Source organism: Salvia miltiorrhiza, chromosome 2, assembly GCF_028751815.1.
Source record: "Salvia miltiorrhiza cultivar Shanhuang (shh) chromosome 2, IMPLAD_Smil_shh, whole genome shotgun sequence".
NCBI lineage: Eukaryota > Viridiplantae > Streptophyta > Magnoliopsida > Lamiales > Lamiaceae > Salvia > Salvia miltiorrhiza.
The window spans coordinates 34305152-34326295 of record NC_080388.1 but is presented as its reverse complement, the minus strand read 5'-3'; the positions used below and the strand labels follow the sequence as shown (position 1 = coordinate 34326295).

The 21144-nt window shown below is 35.0% G+C and overlaps 1 protein-coding gene across 1 annotated transcript; it reads left to right on the top strand.

Moving 5' to 3' along the window:
* The first annotated feature begins 17063 nt into the window (after positions 1-17063).
* LOC131008350 (uncharacterized) lies at positions 17064-18202 on the top strand. Its single transcript, XM_057935234.1, has 3 exons — positions 17064-17135; positions 17234-17425; positions 17549-18202. The coding sequence occupies exons 1-3, from the start codon at positions 17064-17066 to the stop codon at positions 18200-18202; spliced, it is 918 nt and encodes a 305-aa protein (XP_057791217.1).
* Positions 18203-21144: the final 2942 nt, after the last annotated feature.

The following is a 21144-nucleotide window of genomic DNA, read 5'->3' as shown; positions in this document are numbered from 1 at the left end:
GGAGGCGGCGGTGAGGACAGGGGAGGCCGAGAGAGAGTGTATGTGAGTGTGTGAGTGCGTGTGTGTTAATTGAAATAACATTAAACATCTAATTCTCTTAATTCTACTTTTCTTAATCTCCGTGCCGAAAAGTTTTGTCCCATAAATAATGGGATGGAGGGAGTATTTTTTTTAGTGCATTAATTTTAACAGCAAATGCATTAATTTTTACAGTGAATGCATTAAATTTGATGGTTCTCACGTTCTCACAAATAATATAGTTTTATGTAGGGTGCGGTTCTAGAGAAAACTATATTATTTGTGAGAACGTGAGAACCATCAAATTTAATGCATTCACTGTAAAAATTAATGCATTCGCTGTTAAAATTAATGCACTAAAAAAATTAAAAAAAATGCTCCCTTCAGGATTCGAACCAGGTTCTATATTCATCCAACAAGATGATGCATCCACCGTAGATCTTGATGATCGAATGGCTGGAAATGGTTCTCCGTTCTTTTTTTATTTATGGTTCTTTCTTGAACCTCTCCATATATATATATATATATATATATATATATATATATTGACAATACTCATGTATCGTGACAATACAATGTAATGGTGAGTAATTATGTTGTTGCGGGGTATTTGTAGAGCAGTGACAATCATATTTTTATCACTACAAGTTTAAAATATAGTGATGACACATACTAATATCACAAAATAGTATAACCGTGACAAATTTTGTTGATGTCATTATATATCTGTGACAGTCGCTATTTTGTCACAAGAAACATATTTATAGTTACAATAATATATTATCGCCACAATGATTATAACATTGATAAATTTTATTATTGTCGATATTTAATGTCATTATAGGTCTGTGACAATTGTTATGTTTGTCATTGCAATCATATCGTGTCATACAAAGTATAATAATGACACACTTTATTGGTTGTCATTATTTATTGTCACTGCATTTTCTTATTAAATTGTGACAGTTGTTTCAATCGTCACCAAAAAATTCATTAGTGACAAATTTAATTGTTGGCAATATGTATTGTCACTATATGTCACAAAAATCAATGATATTATAAATATAAAAAATATGATGATAAAATACGAATTAGTTTGTATTTTAATATGAATTAGTTTGTATTATATTCTTCAATAAAACTACTGTAGATTAAACGTATCACACTTATAATAATAAAAAAAAGCATCTACAATGAAATCATGCTTTGGTTCACAATATTTCAAAGATTATTGCTCAGAAGACATGATCACGCTTATTATAAAATAAGCATCATACTTGTTCAATGTAGCAGGATTTATTTTTCTAACAATAGGCGTGACCACGCCTCGAGTACTCATCCGTTAAGAACTTTTCAAAATCTAATTTCGTTCCAAAGATTTCTACAAATCCTCGCCCTATTGTCACTCAATTTTGAAATTCAAAGTTTTATTTTTAATATATTATAAATTTCATTTTCTTCTAATTTCGGATATTCGGATTGAATCAAGCAAAAATTTGATCTGAAATTTGAATACTCACACACATTTCAATTAACTATGTATAATACATAGCTAGTTTGCTTGATTGCCTTCATTTTTAATTGGTATTGACTATTATAATTTTTTTTTATTAAACTTATCTAATGATAAACAAATATATATCGAACACAAATTCTTTTGTGCAATTTCCAAGTAATAGCTAATGAGTTATTTGATTCGTATGGAGCACTAATCATTAATACTCGATTGAACAAGAAACTGCAAATCGCGTGTCTAGTTCAATGATAACATTAGGCATACTTAATATTTTTTCTAAATTGCATGGAGTTAGACATAAAATTTATTGTAATATATGAGAAACAGAGACATGAATGAATCATAAAATGGAGTATTTGCGTCACATATGTTTAAGAAATTAAACTAAAACGTGCACGACGAATATCGAAATTAAATGACATATTTAAATAATAAAAAAATATTAAATAAAATCAAAATATAAACAAAATGAAAATTATATTTAATAATAAAATAAAATAATCTACATCAATTACTCAATAAAATCTTGATTTTGAAATATTTTCAACTTTGTATAAAGTAATGATAATTATAATTATTAAATAAATTTAAATTATTTGAAAATGAAAATTGACATTACACATTATTATTATTATTATTATTATTATTATTATTATTATTATTATTATTATTATTATTATTATTATTATTATTATTATTATTATTATTATTATTAAATTAATTAATATTTTCATACAAAAATATAAATAAAAAGTTGTAAATGTTAAGGAAAAGAGATAACATATAATATTTTTTTAATTTTAATTTTTTTCATAATATTTTAAATTCATTTTTGATGATTTTTTATACTATGTTAAAGATCTTCTCACGACCTTAAATTTAAGATGTAGTAAAGAAAAAAGTAGAGAAAAAAATAGTGAAAGAAGAGAGAGAAAAATGGAGGGAAAAAACTCATCTTTTATGAGCGTTTTTGAAATAGCCATTTTAAAGAAGTAAACACAATATTTGGTCACTAATTGAAAAAACACAAAATCTAGTCATTTATTATGTGTTAAGACTGTTTTTCCCTTAATTAGGGCAGACAGATTCGAGTTTGCGCACGAGTTAGGCACATATGGCACTAATTTAGGCACATATGGCACTATTAGTGCCATATGTGCCAGCCGGAAAATAAAAAATAAAAATCTAAATATATGACATTAATGACACTAATATGACCATAAGTATCATTCGTGCAACACTACATAAGAGAATATATGGCACTAATGAGACTAATATGGTCATAAATACCATTCATGCAGCACACTAAATGGAGAATCTAAACTCTAAATAGATAATCTAAACCCTAAATGGGGAATCTAAATCCTAAGGGCACGTTTGCTTCAAATCTATAGATTACCTTGGTTTAATATTGTTGCGGTTACTTAAGCTAGAATTCAGGAGATTACACACGTTTGATATATATCCGGATAAACAACCCACTATTTTGGTAGCATATTTCAACCTCTGGATTAGGGTTTAATATTATTGCAGTATATATAAAAATACATATTTTCCCTCTGAATAAATTAGAAATTACCATGATTTCCGTGGATTAATCCCACGTACAAAATCTCAGTGATATATCAACACATAAATATCGCCAAAATCAGAGACGGCTCTAATACCGCAATAGACTGGGTTCCAGAATTGTTGTTGACGTCTGTGGCTGTGTATTTTCAATTCGAAAGCACTAGAACATGAGTTCTGGGATGCAAGGTGAGTATTCAATACTTCATGGTGATTTTTTTGCATGAAATTTTGATGCATCCGAATTTTTGTACTGCTGCGTTTTTCTAATTTTTTTTGTCATGGTATCGTTCCTTAAACCTCTTGGAATTGAATAGCTATATGAAGCATTGCTCACGTATCCAATATCTTCTGCATTTTTTTGTGGTTTGGCGAGTGCACAGCAGGTGTTCGAGGAAATGCCAATCAATATATGGTAGTTAATTGGTGAAACCCGTTTAAGTGATTAGAATCAATTAATCATTCCTTCATTTTTGTACACGTGCGTAACAATTTTCTTGTTGATAGAGCTTACTTTTGGCTTATTATTTATTTTAGTAAATTTCTTTGTTTCACTTTAGCCTACGTACGTAGCTCTATAGGTAATTAAAATAATTTACTATGTAAAGCAACTTTTTAAGCAAGATTAATTGCTATATTCAGATTGTCATGCTCTTCTCATTTGCTCATGAATAGTATCCATGATGTTCTATCTAGGTTCTATTCAAATGCAAATTTTGTTCTTCGACTTTGGCCATCATTCCATCATATATTAACATAGCGAAAATTTATGGTTATGCGACAATAGCTTTTACTAGCTAATTCTTGCAAAATAAATAATACACAGTTCATTTTTCTTTCACTCACAATCATGTTAAAATCGTCACAGATAGCAGTGGTCAGATTAATAAGACAAACACGACACGTCGAGCTTGGTCAAGTAGGGAGGAAGAGGTTCTTTTGGCGGCCTTGAAGGAGTTAGTAGCTGAAGGTTGGAAATCCGACAACGGATTTCGTGCGGGATACTTGAAAGGCATGCCGCATATAAATTCAAAAACAACGACTTGGAAGAAGGATTATAACTCAATAACGAACATGTTGAAGATTACTGGCGTGGGCTTCAACGTGCATGGCACGCACATGATCGATGCCACTGATGAGCAATGAGATCATATTAGGAAGGCGATGAACCATTAATGTTTGTGGTTTTTAATTTCATTGTGTACACGAGTTTGTAATTAGATTTTATTAAATATAGGTGGATGGCAATGCAAAAAACATGCGATTTAAAAGTTTTAAGTACTTTGATCAATGGTCTGAAATCTTTGGGAAGGACAGGGCCACCGGAGACGTCGCTGAAGATTTAATGGAGGCAGCACGTCAGATGTATCACAGCATCAATCTCACCCAACCTCAGGACATCGATGGTGATTACCATGTCACGCTAGATGATGTGAATGAAGACGTACCTCTTGCTGACAGTGTTAGCCAAACCCAGCAAGCCGAGTCTGAAGTACGCCCTCCTAAGAAATTGAGAAAGAAGGGTGGCGGGGGCGACAAGATGTTTGAGTACATGGCCGAAATCAGCAGCGACACGAAAATTTCACTTGACACAATCGCAGGTCGAATGGGCCATGATCAAGATATCTCCAAGGCGAGGAAGGAGGTCTATGCTCAACTGAGTTCAATCAGTGGATTGTCCCAAAAAGAGAAGTTCGAAATAACCAATATGTTAGCCAAAGAAGTTGAGTTCCTAGATGTGTTCACAAGTCTACCCGAAGATGCGAAGAAGGAGTACGTTTACCACCTTCTTGAGGAGAAGAAGAAGAATAAGTACAATGGTGGAAGTAATTTGGAGTGATGGTATTTTGTTCATAAGACAATGCATATGGAGTGAACTATGTGAAAGATCTTTTGTTTTGAACATGATTTGTTTCAATTTATGCTTCTTTTGTGTTTGAATTTATCTAGGATATTTGGTTAGTTGAACTTTTTCGATGCCTTATTTCCAAATGAAGCTCAAGCTTATTGCCCATAATGTTAGTGATACTTTAATTTTCATAAGATTAATTGTGATATTTCTGAAGGATGTGAATTACTCAACTATAAGTAAAACCCCAACATTTCTCTATGGATTTCGCAGCAGCTTCATCAGCTTAGCGAAGACTCTATGGATTTACTCTGTCTTCGAGTAGTAATTTTCTTTGTCGAAAGTGCAAATTTGGTTGTATTCTGGAGGAGCCAAATGGCATTGCTACTTGCGCCGAGCCCTATTCTGATCTCTATAACCGCTGGGGTAAGACTGCTTAATTTCACAAGTTCAATTAACAAGTGTAAAATTCCATTTCTATGCTGATGGTTTTCTGTATTCTGGAAAATGCAGATTACTTCATGGAATCCTTTCGATCGACCAGACGACCACAATATGAAGGTAAGATTAATTAATGTTTATGAAGAAACAAGAATAAAAACAATCGACTGGTAATTAGATGTGTAGTTCTCAACAGCTTTTCTTGTATTCCTCATGATCAGGTCCAATTGCAGGCTGTCTCATGGTTTTTATGGTCATAGTTGGTGAGCTCGTAAATTTATGCTGCAGTTTTTTTGAATTTTGCAGACAAAAAATTTATAGGTATGCAATTCTAATTAAGACTCATGTGTTTTGAGCTGAGATTAGTTATGTGTGTGGGATATATAGGTTAGAATTAGTTGAATCCCAGTTATTTATTTCTTTGTGTTTTGAGCTGAGATTGTAGTTTTTCACAGCAAGCGAGAAATAGAAATTATCGACAAACAGGGTCTGGTTTTCACAAAGGAGTGATTGTTGATACTCAATAAAATTTAACAAAGTCGTAGATATAGGGAGAATTCGTCTACGTACTATGATGTCAAATTGATTTTGGAACGTAATCATGGAAATCATAAAAATAACTGGAATCAATAACGATAAAGCCTCCAAATTCATAATGCTAAATTTTTTTCAATTATCTCCAAGGACTCCACGACGACCCGCATGAGCTGCCCTCAACCCCATTGTTCGGGTATTTTTTACGGACGCGGGCCGGAGCAAGAATTTGTTGCTCCTGGGACGACCAATTAGTGCTACTAATCTGGTCATCTGGAGTTTCGCCATCATCCTTGGGGAACAAGCGTCGTACCGGTGGTGGTTTTTTAACAGAGCGAGTTGACGTTATCTCGTCGTCGGATGAGTCGTCGACAATAACCACCGTTCGCCCAGCAATGTTGGGACTGGGAGTATCGCTAATGAGGATTATGTTGCGGGGATGGTTGTGTTCGGTCTTCATTGATTCTACACCGAACAACTGACTCATCAGCCTGAATTGCGGCTCATCCTCATAGAAATACCATTTAGCGGAAGGATCATCCTAGAGCATAAAAAAAAACACGTAAATGAACACAAGTTTTATATTTATACAACAAAAATAAAATTATAGTACCTTCAATATTTTTTTCCACACTGGTTCGGCCGCGGAAACAACTTTCCTTCCAGTATCCCAATTAGTATCAGAACGTTGGTTAATCTTATTGAAAGTTTTGTACCGCTTTTCCAAGAAGGCAAGGTGGTCATCAACATGTGCGAGGCTAATGGGTGGGTAATTGTTTTGGTTGATCGAGTGTACAACACAAAGCTTAGCGTGTGGTGATTTATGCGGCGGAACGACATGGCATTCAGATTTCATTGACACAAAGTGAGTGAGGAGTTCAGTGTCGAGGTCCTCGATCCATCTTCCAATATTGTAGAAATAGTAATTTTGAGAGTTGATTTTGCTGAAAGACATGTTGAAATCTACTCTAATAAGAAAGAAAAAAATATGAAAGATTTGTGGTATGAGTGAAGACTTGAGGTTTAATCCTTGAAGACCTTTTTATAGGCCTAAAAAAATATGGGTGTAACAAAAAAGATTTGGTTAGCTGCGTGAATTTCTATAGGCCAATTTATCTACGAGTTTATTTTGTATCTTGTTGGGGAGTTAGTTTTGTTTATGGAATTATTCAAGTCAAAGATGTGTAAGTTTATTGTTAATTCAATTTTAGAATTCCCATTTTTTTAAGGATTATTTTTTCACGTCATAAACATTTTGTATTTTTTCTTTCATTTGTAGAATTGCCATGTTTGAAGAGATGTGTAAATAATGAATAAATTGTGAACATGCAAATTCTATACACCACGTATGCACATCTTTTAAATCTTGGATGTTGAAATTCTCATAACTTTCCTCCTCGAAAATAACCAATCTCTATTGAAACATTGACTTTAGTTATTATGGTTTGAATTTTTTTTTAGAGTCATTATTGCTTGTGGTTTAGTTCCAAAAAATTTTATGCAGTCTCAAAATCTGCTTTTGCATTCAACTCAATGTTAAAAAATAAAGGACACAAATTATTTAAAGTTAACACTATAATAATAATAAATTGTTAATTATAGTACTTTAGTATTCCTAAAAAAAGAAATAACATAAGTCTATCTATTGCAAGGTATTTGAGTGCAAAATCATGCAAAATAAAAACAAAGAACATAAAAGGATGGAAGCTCCACATGTATTGACTCTTGTGCCTAGAACAAAAGGCATACTCGAAATCTGTCTCCTTAAATCTGCAAACAAAAGATTAAAAAGAAGACCAAATCAGAAATGTGACTAAAGATTAAATAGAGACACTAATATGTGAATAAAAAAATACAACAAGTTAAAATTAAATATAAACACCAAATGCTACGTTACTAATAAATGGTAGGAATGTATTAAAACTCAACCATTTAAGCAAGTACAGAAAAAATTAAATAATAAAGTAGGCATGTAATTAAGTAATGAATATACCACTTTTCTTTAAGATTTTGATAAAGATATATATTTTCGAATAAAAAATATGTACAATCAAATTATATATATCTTGTGTAACTAAACTACTTGTCCTTAGATCTTCTCTAAGATATAATATAATGCCCATCGTTAGAATCATGTGAGTTGAAGTCATCTCCACAAATCAAATTCCATCAAAATAAAACCAAATGACATGAAATTATATTTTTTATATAGTTAGGTTTTTGTACCTTGTGTTGGAGAAGAAGTGTATGTGCTCCACTGTGTGCGTGCCGCTCCACTGTGGCTGCGTTAGTGTTTGAAAAATAAAAATGGGTTAAAAGTAAAAAAAAACATTTCAAGAATAAAAACACTATTAAATTTTTGAAGTTGAAAGGCAGTCTTCACCTAGTGTTCATTCACATAACGCAGCCACATTTCTTCAGCCAATGCGTCTCTTGAGGCATTCCATTGAGGAGAATTCTCTACGGTATCAATGAACTCCTCAGGTTCTACTTGAAAGTAGGTACCATTAGTGTTTGCCATCTCATCAAACTGTGCCTCTAGAGGATCATTTGGTATTTCCGTGCGGATAAAATTGTTGAGCAAAAATGTAGCCATTATTAATCGATTCTGAATTTTAATTGGATTAAAAGTGGTGGAACGCAAAATACCCCAACGCATTTTCATTAGTCCGAACGCCCTCTCTATCACATTCCGGGCCTTGCTATGCCTTAAGTTAAACAACTCTTCCTTGTTTTGGGGCCTGGCAGCGGTTGGACCCCACTCCTTCAGGTGGTATCTAACTCCTTTGTATGGCGTTAGAAAACCATCACTGTTTGCGTAACCATTGTCACACAAATAATAATTTTCTGTAGAAGTCCCAAAAAACAAACAAACAAGTTAATTATAGACAACTATTCTTATAAATATAACTTATAAGCGAAAATGTCCACATTTCAGCAGAATAAATAATTGTACATGATTAGTTACCCTTAGGAACTTTAAAACCGTGGGGTCTGTTAAAGGCGTCCCTTAGTATTCTGGAATCTGCGGCAGAACCTTCCCAACCAGATAGAATGTAAACAAACTTCATATCCCGATCGCATACACCTAAAACATTAGTTGAAATCTGCCCTTTCCTTGTTCTATATCGTGGTTTCTCATTATTGCTCACCGTCACATTAATATATGTGCCGTCTAATGCCCCTAGACAGCCCTATGGATAATATACATTCCAAAACGAGTTAGTAATACATAAAACGAGGGACAATATTACTCCATTAACATTGTGAGTTTCCTACCTTAAACCATTGCCACCTTGGATCTGTGCAATCATCGGGAACAACCTTGGGTTTAGATAGAAATAATTGGTGCAACTTCAAAATTGCACCTAATACAGCATGTACGTAATGCGAGATGGTCTGCCCAGACCTCCAAAAATCAAATCTTACAACCCTATTTTTTTATGATGTGCTAGGACAGACAAGAACATAGGTACTTGTTCTTCGACACTCACATAGCGACCCTCGACTAAACCCCCTAGTTCCTTTAATATGTGGCACAACCGCCCAAATGTGTTACGGTCTACGCAAATTGACAATGCAATCTATGTCATTGGTACCTATCATCCGACGCAAATGCTTAATTTGGTCAGGTACTCTACTTACTATTTCATATTTTAATACACCATTCGCACGTTTTCTTTTTCTTGATCTAGACTCAGAAAAATAAATAATTACAAGGGTCATCTTAAGAATATGCAGTCGCATTATTAATTGCAGTAACAAGAACAAAATATCGTTCAAACGGGCTCTTTCTCCACCAGGCATTTAATGTGAAATTTGAGCAGATATCAGCAATCTGCAATGCAAAGTGGCATTCAAAAATGATATTTAATACATTCCCCCAAAGCAACAAATCTAGAATTCAATCACAATAATAACTAAACAGAAACGCATAACACAGATGAAGATGGATAGCATATATATCTCTCTATATATATGCCTGCCCAAATGTTCATATGACCAATAACTTTGAAACGTTTGGGAAGTATATGCACACAATCTGCCCCAATTCAAGTATCACATATATAAATATTTTCAAGCACTGACCAGTCTTTCTTTTCTTAAGGTTGAATATTGGCTTTCTCTTTTTGCAAGACCTTCTACTCTATTTATTAATGACGAGTGAATCTCTTAGGTTCGCATGCAAGGACTTGTTGTTGGTAGAGCAGTAGACATAATGTCAAAACACATTCCAAAGAATAGTAGAGAATATTAAAACATAGAATATATGTCAGCAAAGACACAATACAATCTCGAAAAGCATTTATCAGCAAACACCAAAGTGTCAAACATAGCTAAACAATCAAACATATCAGCAATCACCAAACTATCAAACTTAAGCTTCCTCTTGAGATTCAAAAGTCTTTCAAAACTCATCTCTATCAAAAAAACAAATGCAGGCTTTTGTTTTCAAAACTCATCTCTATCAAGCATTTTATCAAACAGTTAAAGGGCCTAAACTCCAATGATGATAAACTCGAACAGAATTCAATGGTGGTGGTCGGATACACGCAAGAAAGCACTAATAACTTCACCTTATCACTAATAGCATTTTCTCTATTTCAGTTAAAACCAAAACGAAATCTATTAAACAAGAATTCAACGGCCTAAAGTCATCTCTATGAAGCATTTTATCCCATTTCATCACACATGTATCTGACCTTCTGCTAGTTCTATCACAACAAAGAGTATCTGCATTTGAGATACATATGTGCATGAGTCACAACTCTAATGATGATAAAGATTTCATCTTTACAGTGTGGCAATAACAAGAATGACATACTTTAGTAAAGCGGATGCGCTAAAGAAGTTGGTGATTATGATGTTATTAGTCTAATTAAACAAAATAATCACATTGAGGTGATCATCCTACCCCACTGCAATAGTACCTCGAAAATATTTGATTACTCAGCAGAATATCTTACTTGATTAGCCTAATTGGTCCAAGAAAGTGTGGTTGATCGAAAACTATAACTATAAATTCTGCTAGATAGAAAATGAGCTGCTCTATTCGCTGATTTATGTCCCTCAATCAAATGGCTAGATTTTTCAAGCTCTAAATCAGCCGACCTGATTTGTCTACCCCTATCAGCCGTCCAAATATATACTAAATGCGCCTAGTGTATTGCATTGATGTATATATAACTTAAGCTATATTCAATTTAAACATATACATATATATATATATATATATATATATATAGCATGCTCAAATTTATCCAATTAATTTAAACTGAATCGAAAACTGTAAAAGAAGATTTCAACGGCCTAAACACACCTTATTTGAAGGGCCTAATCTCATTATCTGTGCGGCCAAGCAACTGCCAGTAGAGATGAAAATGATGAGAGTATGAGCAAGAAGAAGTAATTATACTGAATACCAAATGCTTAGCAGCCATTCTAAGCATGAAAAGTAAGATTAAATGTCGATTTTGTTGCATCAAGTCACCATAAAGTCTGTCCAAGTATGGAGTAAAATAATTCCATTACACAGGAAACAAATATAAGAAATATGCAACAGTTAGTATCTCTTTAGATGAGAGATTATTGCTCAACTCTAATAATATCACAATTGTACTTACAAAGTTATAACTAAAAAGGAATAATGAATAAATGGTAACTCAAATCAACCTTAGGAAGGAAGAATGCTATAAATAGTAACGAACAAAGTAAATCTTGAGCAGATTATTTCTCACCTATAATACTGCCCCACAAACATCAAAACTGCGCACATAGCAACTTATCTCTATTACATATACAGTGTACATCTTTAATTAAGTCCTTTATCAGAAACGGGTGATGGTCTAAGACCACACATATCTTCATTAGAATGATGCCATACCAGAAATAAATATTGTTAATCTCTTTGAAGCATTTTATCGAACAGTTTTCGAGCCTAAACTCCCATGGCCAAACTGGAGCAAAATTCTTTGGTGGTTGTCGTATATTGCTTTTGGAATTCATGGGGATTGTTACACGAGTGAATGCAACAATGGAATTAGTAAATTTCGATTAAAAAAATCCAACACAATTTTTTTCATGAAGATTGTATTCAGTTTATTCCAAAAAAAATCTGACAAGCAGAATCACAAATCAACTTCAGGTTCCAATCACAAAAACGAGTTAAGCACATACCACCTTGTCAATTACGTCGTGAAATTAATTCCTAGTATTGCACAGCAAAACTTGAGTACAGTTCTTCGTCGACGAGAATAGCAGCGGCTGCGTAGAGATAATTCGAAGTCAATTTGAGTCACCTTTGAATAAAAAATAAGTAGAAAATAGTGGTCACAAGTCTCGGGCCTTTCGATTTCATGTTCACGAGTCAGAAATTTTCAATGGAATTTGTAAGTTTCAAATCCAAGCAATGCTAAAACCACAATTTTTTCATAAAGATTATGTACAGTTTTTTTCGAAAAAAACTGAATACTCACAAATGATTTGTATGCTCTCTTCTTTCTGAAATACAAATAAAAATCAGTTTCGAATAAAAAAAAATAATTTATGCACCGCACGGGGTTGTCGATTCCGGCGTGAAAATGATTCCTGGTATTGCCCAGCCAAACTTGCGTCGAGTTCTTCATCGGAGACACACAGCAGCGACAATGTAGAGAATGGGGAATTGAAAGAAGCGACACCGTTGTTTAGGGCTGATAATATTTGAATTTGAGGGCAAAAATGAGATTTCCATCCAAGATAATTCTGGTGGTTTACGTATCAGAGGGGGGGTGGCGTATTCCTAAACGGGATTTATCTATGTAAAGAGGCCCGGGCCCTTGCATAATATTGGGCCGCCTGTGTTATGCAGAAAGCCACCAAACGCTCGTGTATTAGCAGATTAATATGCTAATACAGCGTTAAACACCGCAGCAAACGTGCCCTAAATGGATAATCTAAACCCTACGGGAAAGTGTTCAAAATGGTCATATAATTGTATCCATCTAAATAATATCAGCACACATGTATATGGCACTAATATGACCATAAGTACCATTCGTGCAACACTGAGTATATGACACGAATGGCACTAATAGTGCCACGTGTGCCTAACCCGTGCGCAAACTCGAATCCGACCCGAATCTGGTCAGTCCTAATTAAGGGCAAAATAGTCCTAAAACGTAAAAAAATGGTCAGATTTTGTGTTTTTTCAATTAGTGACCAAATATCGAGTTTCCTTTTTCAAAATGGTCATGCGAATATATTGTTTCTTTATATATTATATAGATTGTGAGGCGATCATCTTATACCACGCGATCTCAATCAAATAGATTAGATCGCCTAATACTTGATTGTATTAATAGCATCACCTATGTGCCAAAACAAAATTATAATTGAACATACATTCTTGCAAAAATAACATTCCATTTCATGAGATTGACATTTTAGTTCTGATACTACTTTCATTTTAAATCGTATTTAAAATTATGAATTTTGACTAAAAAATATTTGTTCACCAATCTTGAAAGAATGACTAATCCATAAAATATATGATGAGATATGATGTAACAGTCATTGTGAGAACGGAAGAAGATACAATATCACGAAATGTATCATGCAACAAGAAAGAATAATACACAGAGAATGATAATGCAGTTCGGTTAAACAACAAACGTCTGGGGGGCCTCGCCCACCATATGAAGTTAAGATATACAAGAACTTTACATCTTCCCAAAACCTCATCAACGGTGAATAAATGAAAGCTAAACAACGACTAACTTCCTAGACGCACCTAATCCCTTGAGAAACAAGAACCAACAATAAAGAAGAGTTTATAACTCTTTTACAATGTACGCTCAAGTGTATTCCTCACATACACTCTTCTACTAGAACAAACAAATGTACAATATCAGTGAATGTACTACAGATTGTAACAAGTCTGGGGGTACACTAGCAGGAATATGAATTCTCGTCTACATGGCGAGAGCTATTAAGCACGAAATTCCCCAGCCATCTTGAAAGAAATATGGCCTCCTTATATGGCATTCACATCTCCAATCCTCTTGTAACCTAAGTTAATCATTTCCTAGTCGTAGATGGAAACATGAGTTCTAGCTTGATGAGGACTCTGCTTGCATGATCTTGATCTATCTACAATAGTAATCCAACAACAATTTGTGCATACTACTGATATAATATGACATATATCCATAAGAGCGTGATATACTCAATGAGGAATATTCTGCTAAAAATTCGCTCTGCACTGTATTACTCGTTGTACCAGTTCCGCCAAGGACAATGACTGATACAGTGCTTCCTGTTGTACCAGACCCGCTGAGAACATCTACGAATGCAATCACTTGTCTACATAATGACAATATAATAGAGTACAAATTTTATTCTAACAAACCTTTTTATTTAAAACCAATTTTCAATAAAAAAATATGTAATACTGTAACATACTTAGGTTAATTACATACATTCAATATGACCATTCAAGGTCGATTTACTAAAATCTAAATAAGAAAATATAGAGAACTTCGTAAGTCACAAAGACTCCACAAAATTGTTTGAATTTACTGCAAATAGTAAGGAGTCCAATAGAGTGCCATTAAAATAAAACTAAAAAAGATCTTGGTTTTGTGATTTGCAATCCAAATACTCCCTCCGTCCCAGTTTTTAGTATCCAACTTTCTTTTTTTGGTCGTCCCACATTTTAGTATCCATTTCTATTTTAAGTAAAAAAAGTAGGTGGAATCATTACTCCACTTTAATTATTTTAACACTCACATAAAAGGTGGGAGCCTTATTCCACTTACAATACAACCAATCACTTTATTAAAACTCGTGCTACTTTCAAATGGATACTAAAAGCCGGGAAAGAGGGAGTATATGTTAATAATAATGCTATGACAAAATAGCTAGTAACAAATCGGTAATTTGTTAAGGTTAGAATAAGGTAATATTATATAGGGTTAATTATTTAATTCTAATTTCCATAATTTTTTAAAAATCTATTCCAATCTTTTAAAGATGTAAATTATATACCTCATCTTATAAAATATTTTCGAATCTATATCTTATGAGATCAAGACATATGAAGAAGACATAGGTGTGTTAGAGCAAATATAAATAGACAAGCAACTAGCAAGTGGATAGCTAACATGTTTATACTGAAATTGAAGGCTAGTCCTAAGTATAGTGCAAAAGAGATGCAAAGATATTGTCGGTTAACATATAGAATCCGCACCTCCACTCTCAACATCCACACGTTTCACATTTTTCGCAAAGGCAACCGTGTGGCAGATTTCCTAGTTTTTCGCTTGCCTCGGAAGGCTTCTGGCACCACACCATCCCGGAGATCAGACAGCTGGTGCACGATGACATTCATACTCCATTTTTCGCACGGACTATGGCTTGATTCGGGGTTTGGTGGCCGTCCCCCATGGGACGATGCTTTTGGTTTTGTTTATGGTTTTTGGTGGCTCACGCTTGCATCTGGTATGAAGATGCAAATCTTTTGGCTTGAGCATGGGTTCAAAGTGTCATGACGGGGTTTTTTCAGGCATTTCGGTGCGCTGGGTCCTGGCCTCGGCTTGGTTGGACTCCATTGGATTGATACATTTTCTTTCACAGTCTGTTCTATCAGCGATAAGATCTCTTTCTCTTCCCGTTTGATTTTATTTGTCATTCTCATTGATTGGGCGTATTTATACGCATTTATTTGGAAGATTTTGGTATGATTTATGTGCTTAATTTGTGTTAAATATCATCTTTTGGAATGAATTAAAGTCTTATGTGAATTTTGATGGTATTTGATAGGTTTTGAAGAAAATACTTGATTTTGAGAAGAGTTTTGAAATATTAAGCTACGAAGAATGAAGACTTCCCAGAACATCTACTGAGCAGGTCAAGCTGAAATTGGAGCCGAGTTTAAATGATGAAAGTGGCGAAAATTGAGAGAAATTGGGCTGCACTTTGATTTATTATTTTGTGGGCTATGCAGCGCCACTTTTTGTTTAAGTTAATTAGTTTTGGTAACTTAAACAAAAAGTGGCGCTGCATAGCCCACAAAATAATAAATCAAAGTGCAGCCCAATTTCTCTCAATTTTCGCCACTTTCATCATTTAAACTCGGCTCCAATTTCAGCTTGACCTGCTCAGTAGATGTTTTGGGAAGTCTTCATTCTTCGTAGCTTAATATTTCAAAACTCTTCTCAAAATCAAGTCTTTTCTTCAAAACCTATCAAATACCATCAAAATTCACATAAGACTTTAATTCATTCCAAAAGATGATATTTAACACAAATTAAGCACATAAATCATACCAAAATCTTCCAAATAAATGCGTATAAATACGCCCAATCACTCATGTAATAGATGGGTACTCTTTTTTCCTTACACGGTGTTTTTCCCACTGGATATTCGCCGGTAAGGTTTTAATGAGGCTAGGCCTTTTAGCTAGCATTTTTGTGCTTCCATTGGATTTTTAGGTTTTGTTTTCCTTTTTTCGTCAATATATTTCAATTTCATCGGTTAACATATGGAATCAAAGATCCACTATTGAAGTGTTATATAGCTGATATTTATCTAGAGGGGGAATTTTTTTTCCTGGGTTTGAATCTTGGAGGGAGCGAAAATTTTTCAATTTTTTTGAATATCGTTATTCAACACTATATATTACCTTAAGCAACGATATGTACGATTTTTATTCTCTCTAGGGTTCTTAAACCCTAGTGCGCCGCTGCCGTCTCTTCTCAAGTTTCGGCCGCCGCTCCGGCGATGGCTGGTCTTCCTGACCGCTCTGCTATCAACCTCCCACCTGTTTTCAACAATTTCCATCCAACCATCAATGGATCTTCTCCCGTTTCTTCAGCCTCACGACAAGTTTCTAGAAGCCCCGTAGCCAGCGGCCCTTATCCAACCAGTCCAGCCACCTTTGGTTCAAAAAAGGGTGGCTCCCTCGGTTCTTCAGTGCTTGTGTCCAACGGCCCTGTCACCGGTGTCAGTGAGTCGGGGGGTAAGGGTGCTCTATAGCCGAATCTTCAGGCTAAGGATGTGTTGCTCAATTCTTCAAGTCTGAATTTCCCTCCTCTCTCATCTAGCGTCTGGCGCCAGAACCAGTAGACGGCAGCGGATGTTCCCACTGTCGCTACTATGGCAGAGGTTGATGGCACTGCTTCGGCAGTTGCTCCGGCCAAGGCGTCTTATGCAGCGATTATGGGACCGGTGAGCAAGCCTGCTATTCTAGCCCATCGTTTTTTGCGTTAAAACCTGAGCTACAAGAGGATGAAGCTGCGCTATCGATTCCGTCTGTGCTTTACCAGATGCAAGTCTCAGAATTTCAATATGCTCTTATTGGCCGAGTTATTCTTCGTAAGGGAGAAAAACCTCTACCTAATATTATTCTAAAGCAGGAACTTCATAAGGTTTGGCATATTCAGAATGATTGGCAGCTTATTCCCATGGGAAATGGTTTCTTCATTCTGAAATTTTCCAATGTAGTGGACAAGGACCAGGTTAAGCAAAATTTGATATGGGACATCTCAGCTGGCACCATTAGAATTCGCGAATGGGTTAAAACGTTTGATCTGTATCGTGAAATATCTTCTTTATGTCATGTTTGGGTCTGTATTTATTAGCTTCTTGTTGAGTGTTGGCATCCCAAGATTATTGCGGGTATTGACCGTCATATAGGTCTTCCTCTCAAGATTGAAACGGCTTTTGCGAATGGCATTTTTGGTCACTTCGCTAGGATATTGGTTGAGGTAGATCTTGGCCTCTCTCTTCCTGAAACACTTTTGATAAACTGTGATGAGGGTTCTTTCTACGTGGAGTTCAGTTATGAGAAACTTCCGCTTTATTGTTCTCGATGTAAAATTACTGGACATTCTCTTGACAAATGCAAAAGATCTGAAGTCCAGGATAAGAAGCAGCCGAAGAAGAAGCGGCCTGCTCAAGTGGAGGGAGAAGGAAAGGCTGTTAAGAAGGTTGAGAATGCGAAACAATGGCATGTGGTCCGGGGTGAACAAGCAGCTGCTGCAGTGGTTGGGCATGCGACTGACATGCCAGGGGAAAGAAATTCTTTGGCTATTTTGGCAAAAGAAAAGGATTCAGATATGGAGCATCCCAAACCTGCTGAGGAAGTTGGGGGTATTTCTGATATTGAGCAGCAAAGGCAAGCCCTGGGTACGGTTTTCGATGGGAATCTTATGTTAGGGTCTGACTTGCTTGATGCAGTATTCGCTCTGGTGAATGACGATCCTGATTTGGTGAATGCGGAGTCTGGAATTTAATTGAATGACGATGAGAAGTTGGACAGTGATGAGATAGATGTGGATGAGTTTATTGAGATGGAGAGACCGGATGGGGTGGTTCGAGAGGGCACCCCAAATTAGGAACCTCGAAGATTGAAGCCTCAGCCAAATTCAAATTCCTCTCACAACGGATGAATTCTTGAAGACCATCTTGCCAACGGATCTATTCAAACTTCGCCTATAAATAGAGCTCGAGAAACACCACAATGTTCATCGATTCAAACGCACAAGCTGAACCTCTGCCAAATTTGCAACTCAGCCTTTCAGTGACTTCAAAGTTTGAATCGAAGAAGAGAATACTCAAAGCCAAAATCAGTTTACTGATTTCATACATTCTCTTAGTTTTTTAGGCATATCCTTTGTAATATCCAAAGCCTAACTCCCAGATTACAGAGAGCCTGTTCTCTGTAACCTAATTGATAATTTGAACCCCCTTTTCAACTGAGCGAAAAGAGAGAGTTTGAGAGAGTTCGAGACAGTGGTCTGAACTCAAGAGTTCTTAAACCCCGCACGCAAGACAAGTGTAGTATTTGCATTTGCGAGTTAAGAAGGAGACGAGAAGTCCAATCTAGTATATTAGCACTGAAACCTACTTTCAGTTGAAGGTTTGTTGTGCACCCACAAGCACAAGCCCAGAGTGATTGTCAGTGTGTTTAACTGATCGTGGACATAGGAACTTGTTTCGAACCACGTAAAGATCCTTTATCGTTTATCGCTTTCAGTTTTACTGTTCTTATCTGTGCACAAACATTTTCTTGACTGAAACTGATTAACTGCAAAGTGAAACCTTATTTTGACAACGTGTTAATCACACAGGTTATTTTCCAAGTTTAATTTTTCGCTGCTAGTGTTATTAGTCTAACTGATAAATCTTCGGATAATCAGTAAGATTCATAACACTCATCTGTTTACAAAATATAGACTGAAGGCTTACGTGGATATCAGTTAAAGCCTCGAGCCTAACTGAAATCAAAATACTGAAGATACTTCAGTATTAGTCTACAACCTCTTCACAACTGGAGTTTTCTTTAACTGCTCACATCAGTCAACCTTTTCAGTATCAGTCGATACTCTTCAGTTATTTTCAAAAGAGTTTTGAAACTAGCCTACAAGTATATTCCCCCCTCCCTATACATCTGTTCAGTGATCCTCCGGGACCCAACATCAACCATGGGATACATTAAATCATCAACATATACAAATCAATCTAAGATCTCACTGCATATAGGGGATCTCATTGGAACACTTTCATATATATATATATATATATGTGTGTGTGTGTGTGTGTGTGTGTGAGTGGATTGATTTTTATAAGATTTGCCTTTATCATGAAAATCTGAATGCATATATTGGACGTACAAAGTTATTTGTAGTGAAATTGACTTCATTAAAAAAAATTACGCTTCATTCAGGATTCGAATCTAGGTGTAGTAAAGTGACTAAGAGAATGTTCATGCCTTGGAATAGAAGTGAGAATAATCTCAAATGAAGTGATGCCTCAAGATAACGCATCCACAATAAATCTTCACAGTTAAAAGGCTGAGAATAGTTCTTCATTTTCATTTTAAATAAGGGTTCTCATTTGAACCTCCTCTCACATATGCACACACACACACACTCATACACACTACTATAATAATACATAAATACAAACTACTATAATAATACATAAATAAAGTTCATTATTACCATTTTACCCTTTAGCGTGTAGATGTGCATTAGGCCAATTTTAACTGATGCACGCTTATGCGCTCACGTGACCTAGCATGTAAGCATGTATTGTTCAAATTTCATATAAAAATAAATATGAATTTAAATAGGTATTCCAGTAACAACAACTATGGTTGCAACAATATTAACCGTAGTTATTAGAAAAGGAAATGAGTCACCGATGATGATTATGGCTGACACAAAGACCAACAACGCACCATGAGACAGTTGGATGTAGCAACTCGTGCGAAAGATTGAAATTATATGACAACACTGATGTTTATAGAAGAAGAAGGTGAGTGGTGGTGTGATGCAATTTCACGCCGTTTGCGAGTTCTTTTTTTGAGGTGGGTTGGAGAGTGGGTTGCGCGAGGGTACAAATGGTATTTTCTATTCATTAAGAGTAAACATTTTTGTTTACACAAAAAATGAATAATTTTATACTCCATATTTTTATAACAGCAACTTGTGAGATAGCTATATTGAGCAGTGATACTCAATATTTGGTCATCCATATAAAAAACACAAAATTTGGCAATTTTTACGTTTTATGACTGTTTTGCCCTTAATTAGGGCAGACCGGATTCGGGTTTGCACGCAGGTTAGGTATACTTGGCACTATTATGTCCATTTATGCCAAATATGACTTAAAAAAAAAATCCAAGTAAATTGGTACTTTTGGCATAAATGACAATATTAGTGCCAAAAGTACAAACAGAAAGCAAAAATAAAAAAAAAAACCAAGTAAATTGGTACTTTTGGTACAAATGGTAATATTAGTGTCAAAAGTATCATTCGATGATTAAACCCTAGCTAAATGGATAATCTAAACCCTAAATAAAGAATGTAAACTTTAAATGGAGAATCTAAACCCTGAATGGGGAATCTAAACCCTACGAGAAAGTGTTCAAAATGACCATATGAATGCACTCATCTAAATAAGATAAGATAGTGTGTCAACACAAATATATAACACTATTGACACTAATATGATCACTAGTATCATTCATGCAATACAAATAGGCGTGATCGACGGATAAAAGGGTAGTTTGAGCAAAACGCGTAAAATATGATTAGATTTTATGTTTTTCAGATCAGTAGTCAAAATTTATGTTTGCTTGTTCAAAATGGTCATGTGACTGCACATTTTCTTCTTATAATGATGATATAATTATACCTATATAATAATGTTTCTTTTCATGAAAATCATA

What these genes read in the sequence shown, in the direction of transcription:
- LOC131008350 (XM_057935234.1), top strand. Translation starts at nt 17,064, where the DNA reads ATGGCAGAGGTTGATGGCACTGCTTCGGCAGTTGCTCCGGCCAAGGCG. An exon ending in ATGCAGCGATTATGGGACCG is followed by an intron (nt 17,136 to 17,233) that starts GTGAGCAAGCCT and finishes GTGCTTTACCAG; the next exon opens with ATGCAAGTCTCAGAATTTCA. An exon ending in ATGTAGTGGACAAGGACCAG is followed by an intron (nt 17,426 to 17,548) that starts GTTAAGCAAAAT and finishes TGTATTTATTAG; the next exon opens with CTTCTTGTTGAGTGTTGGCA.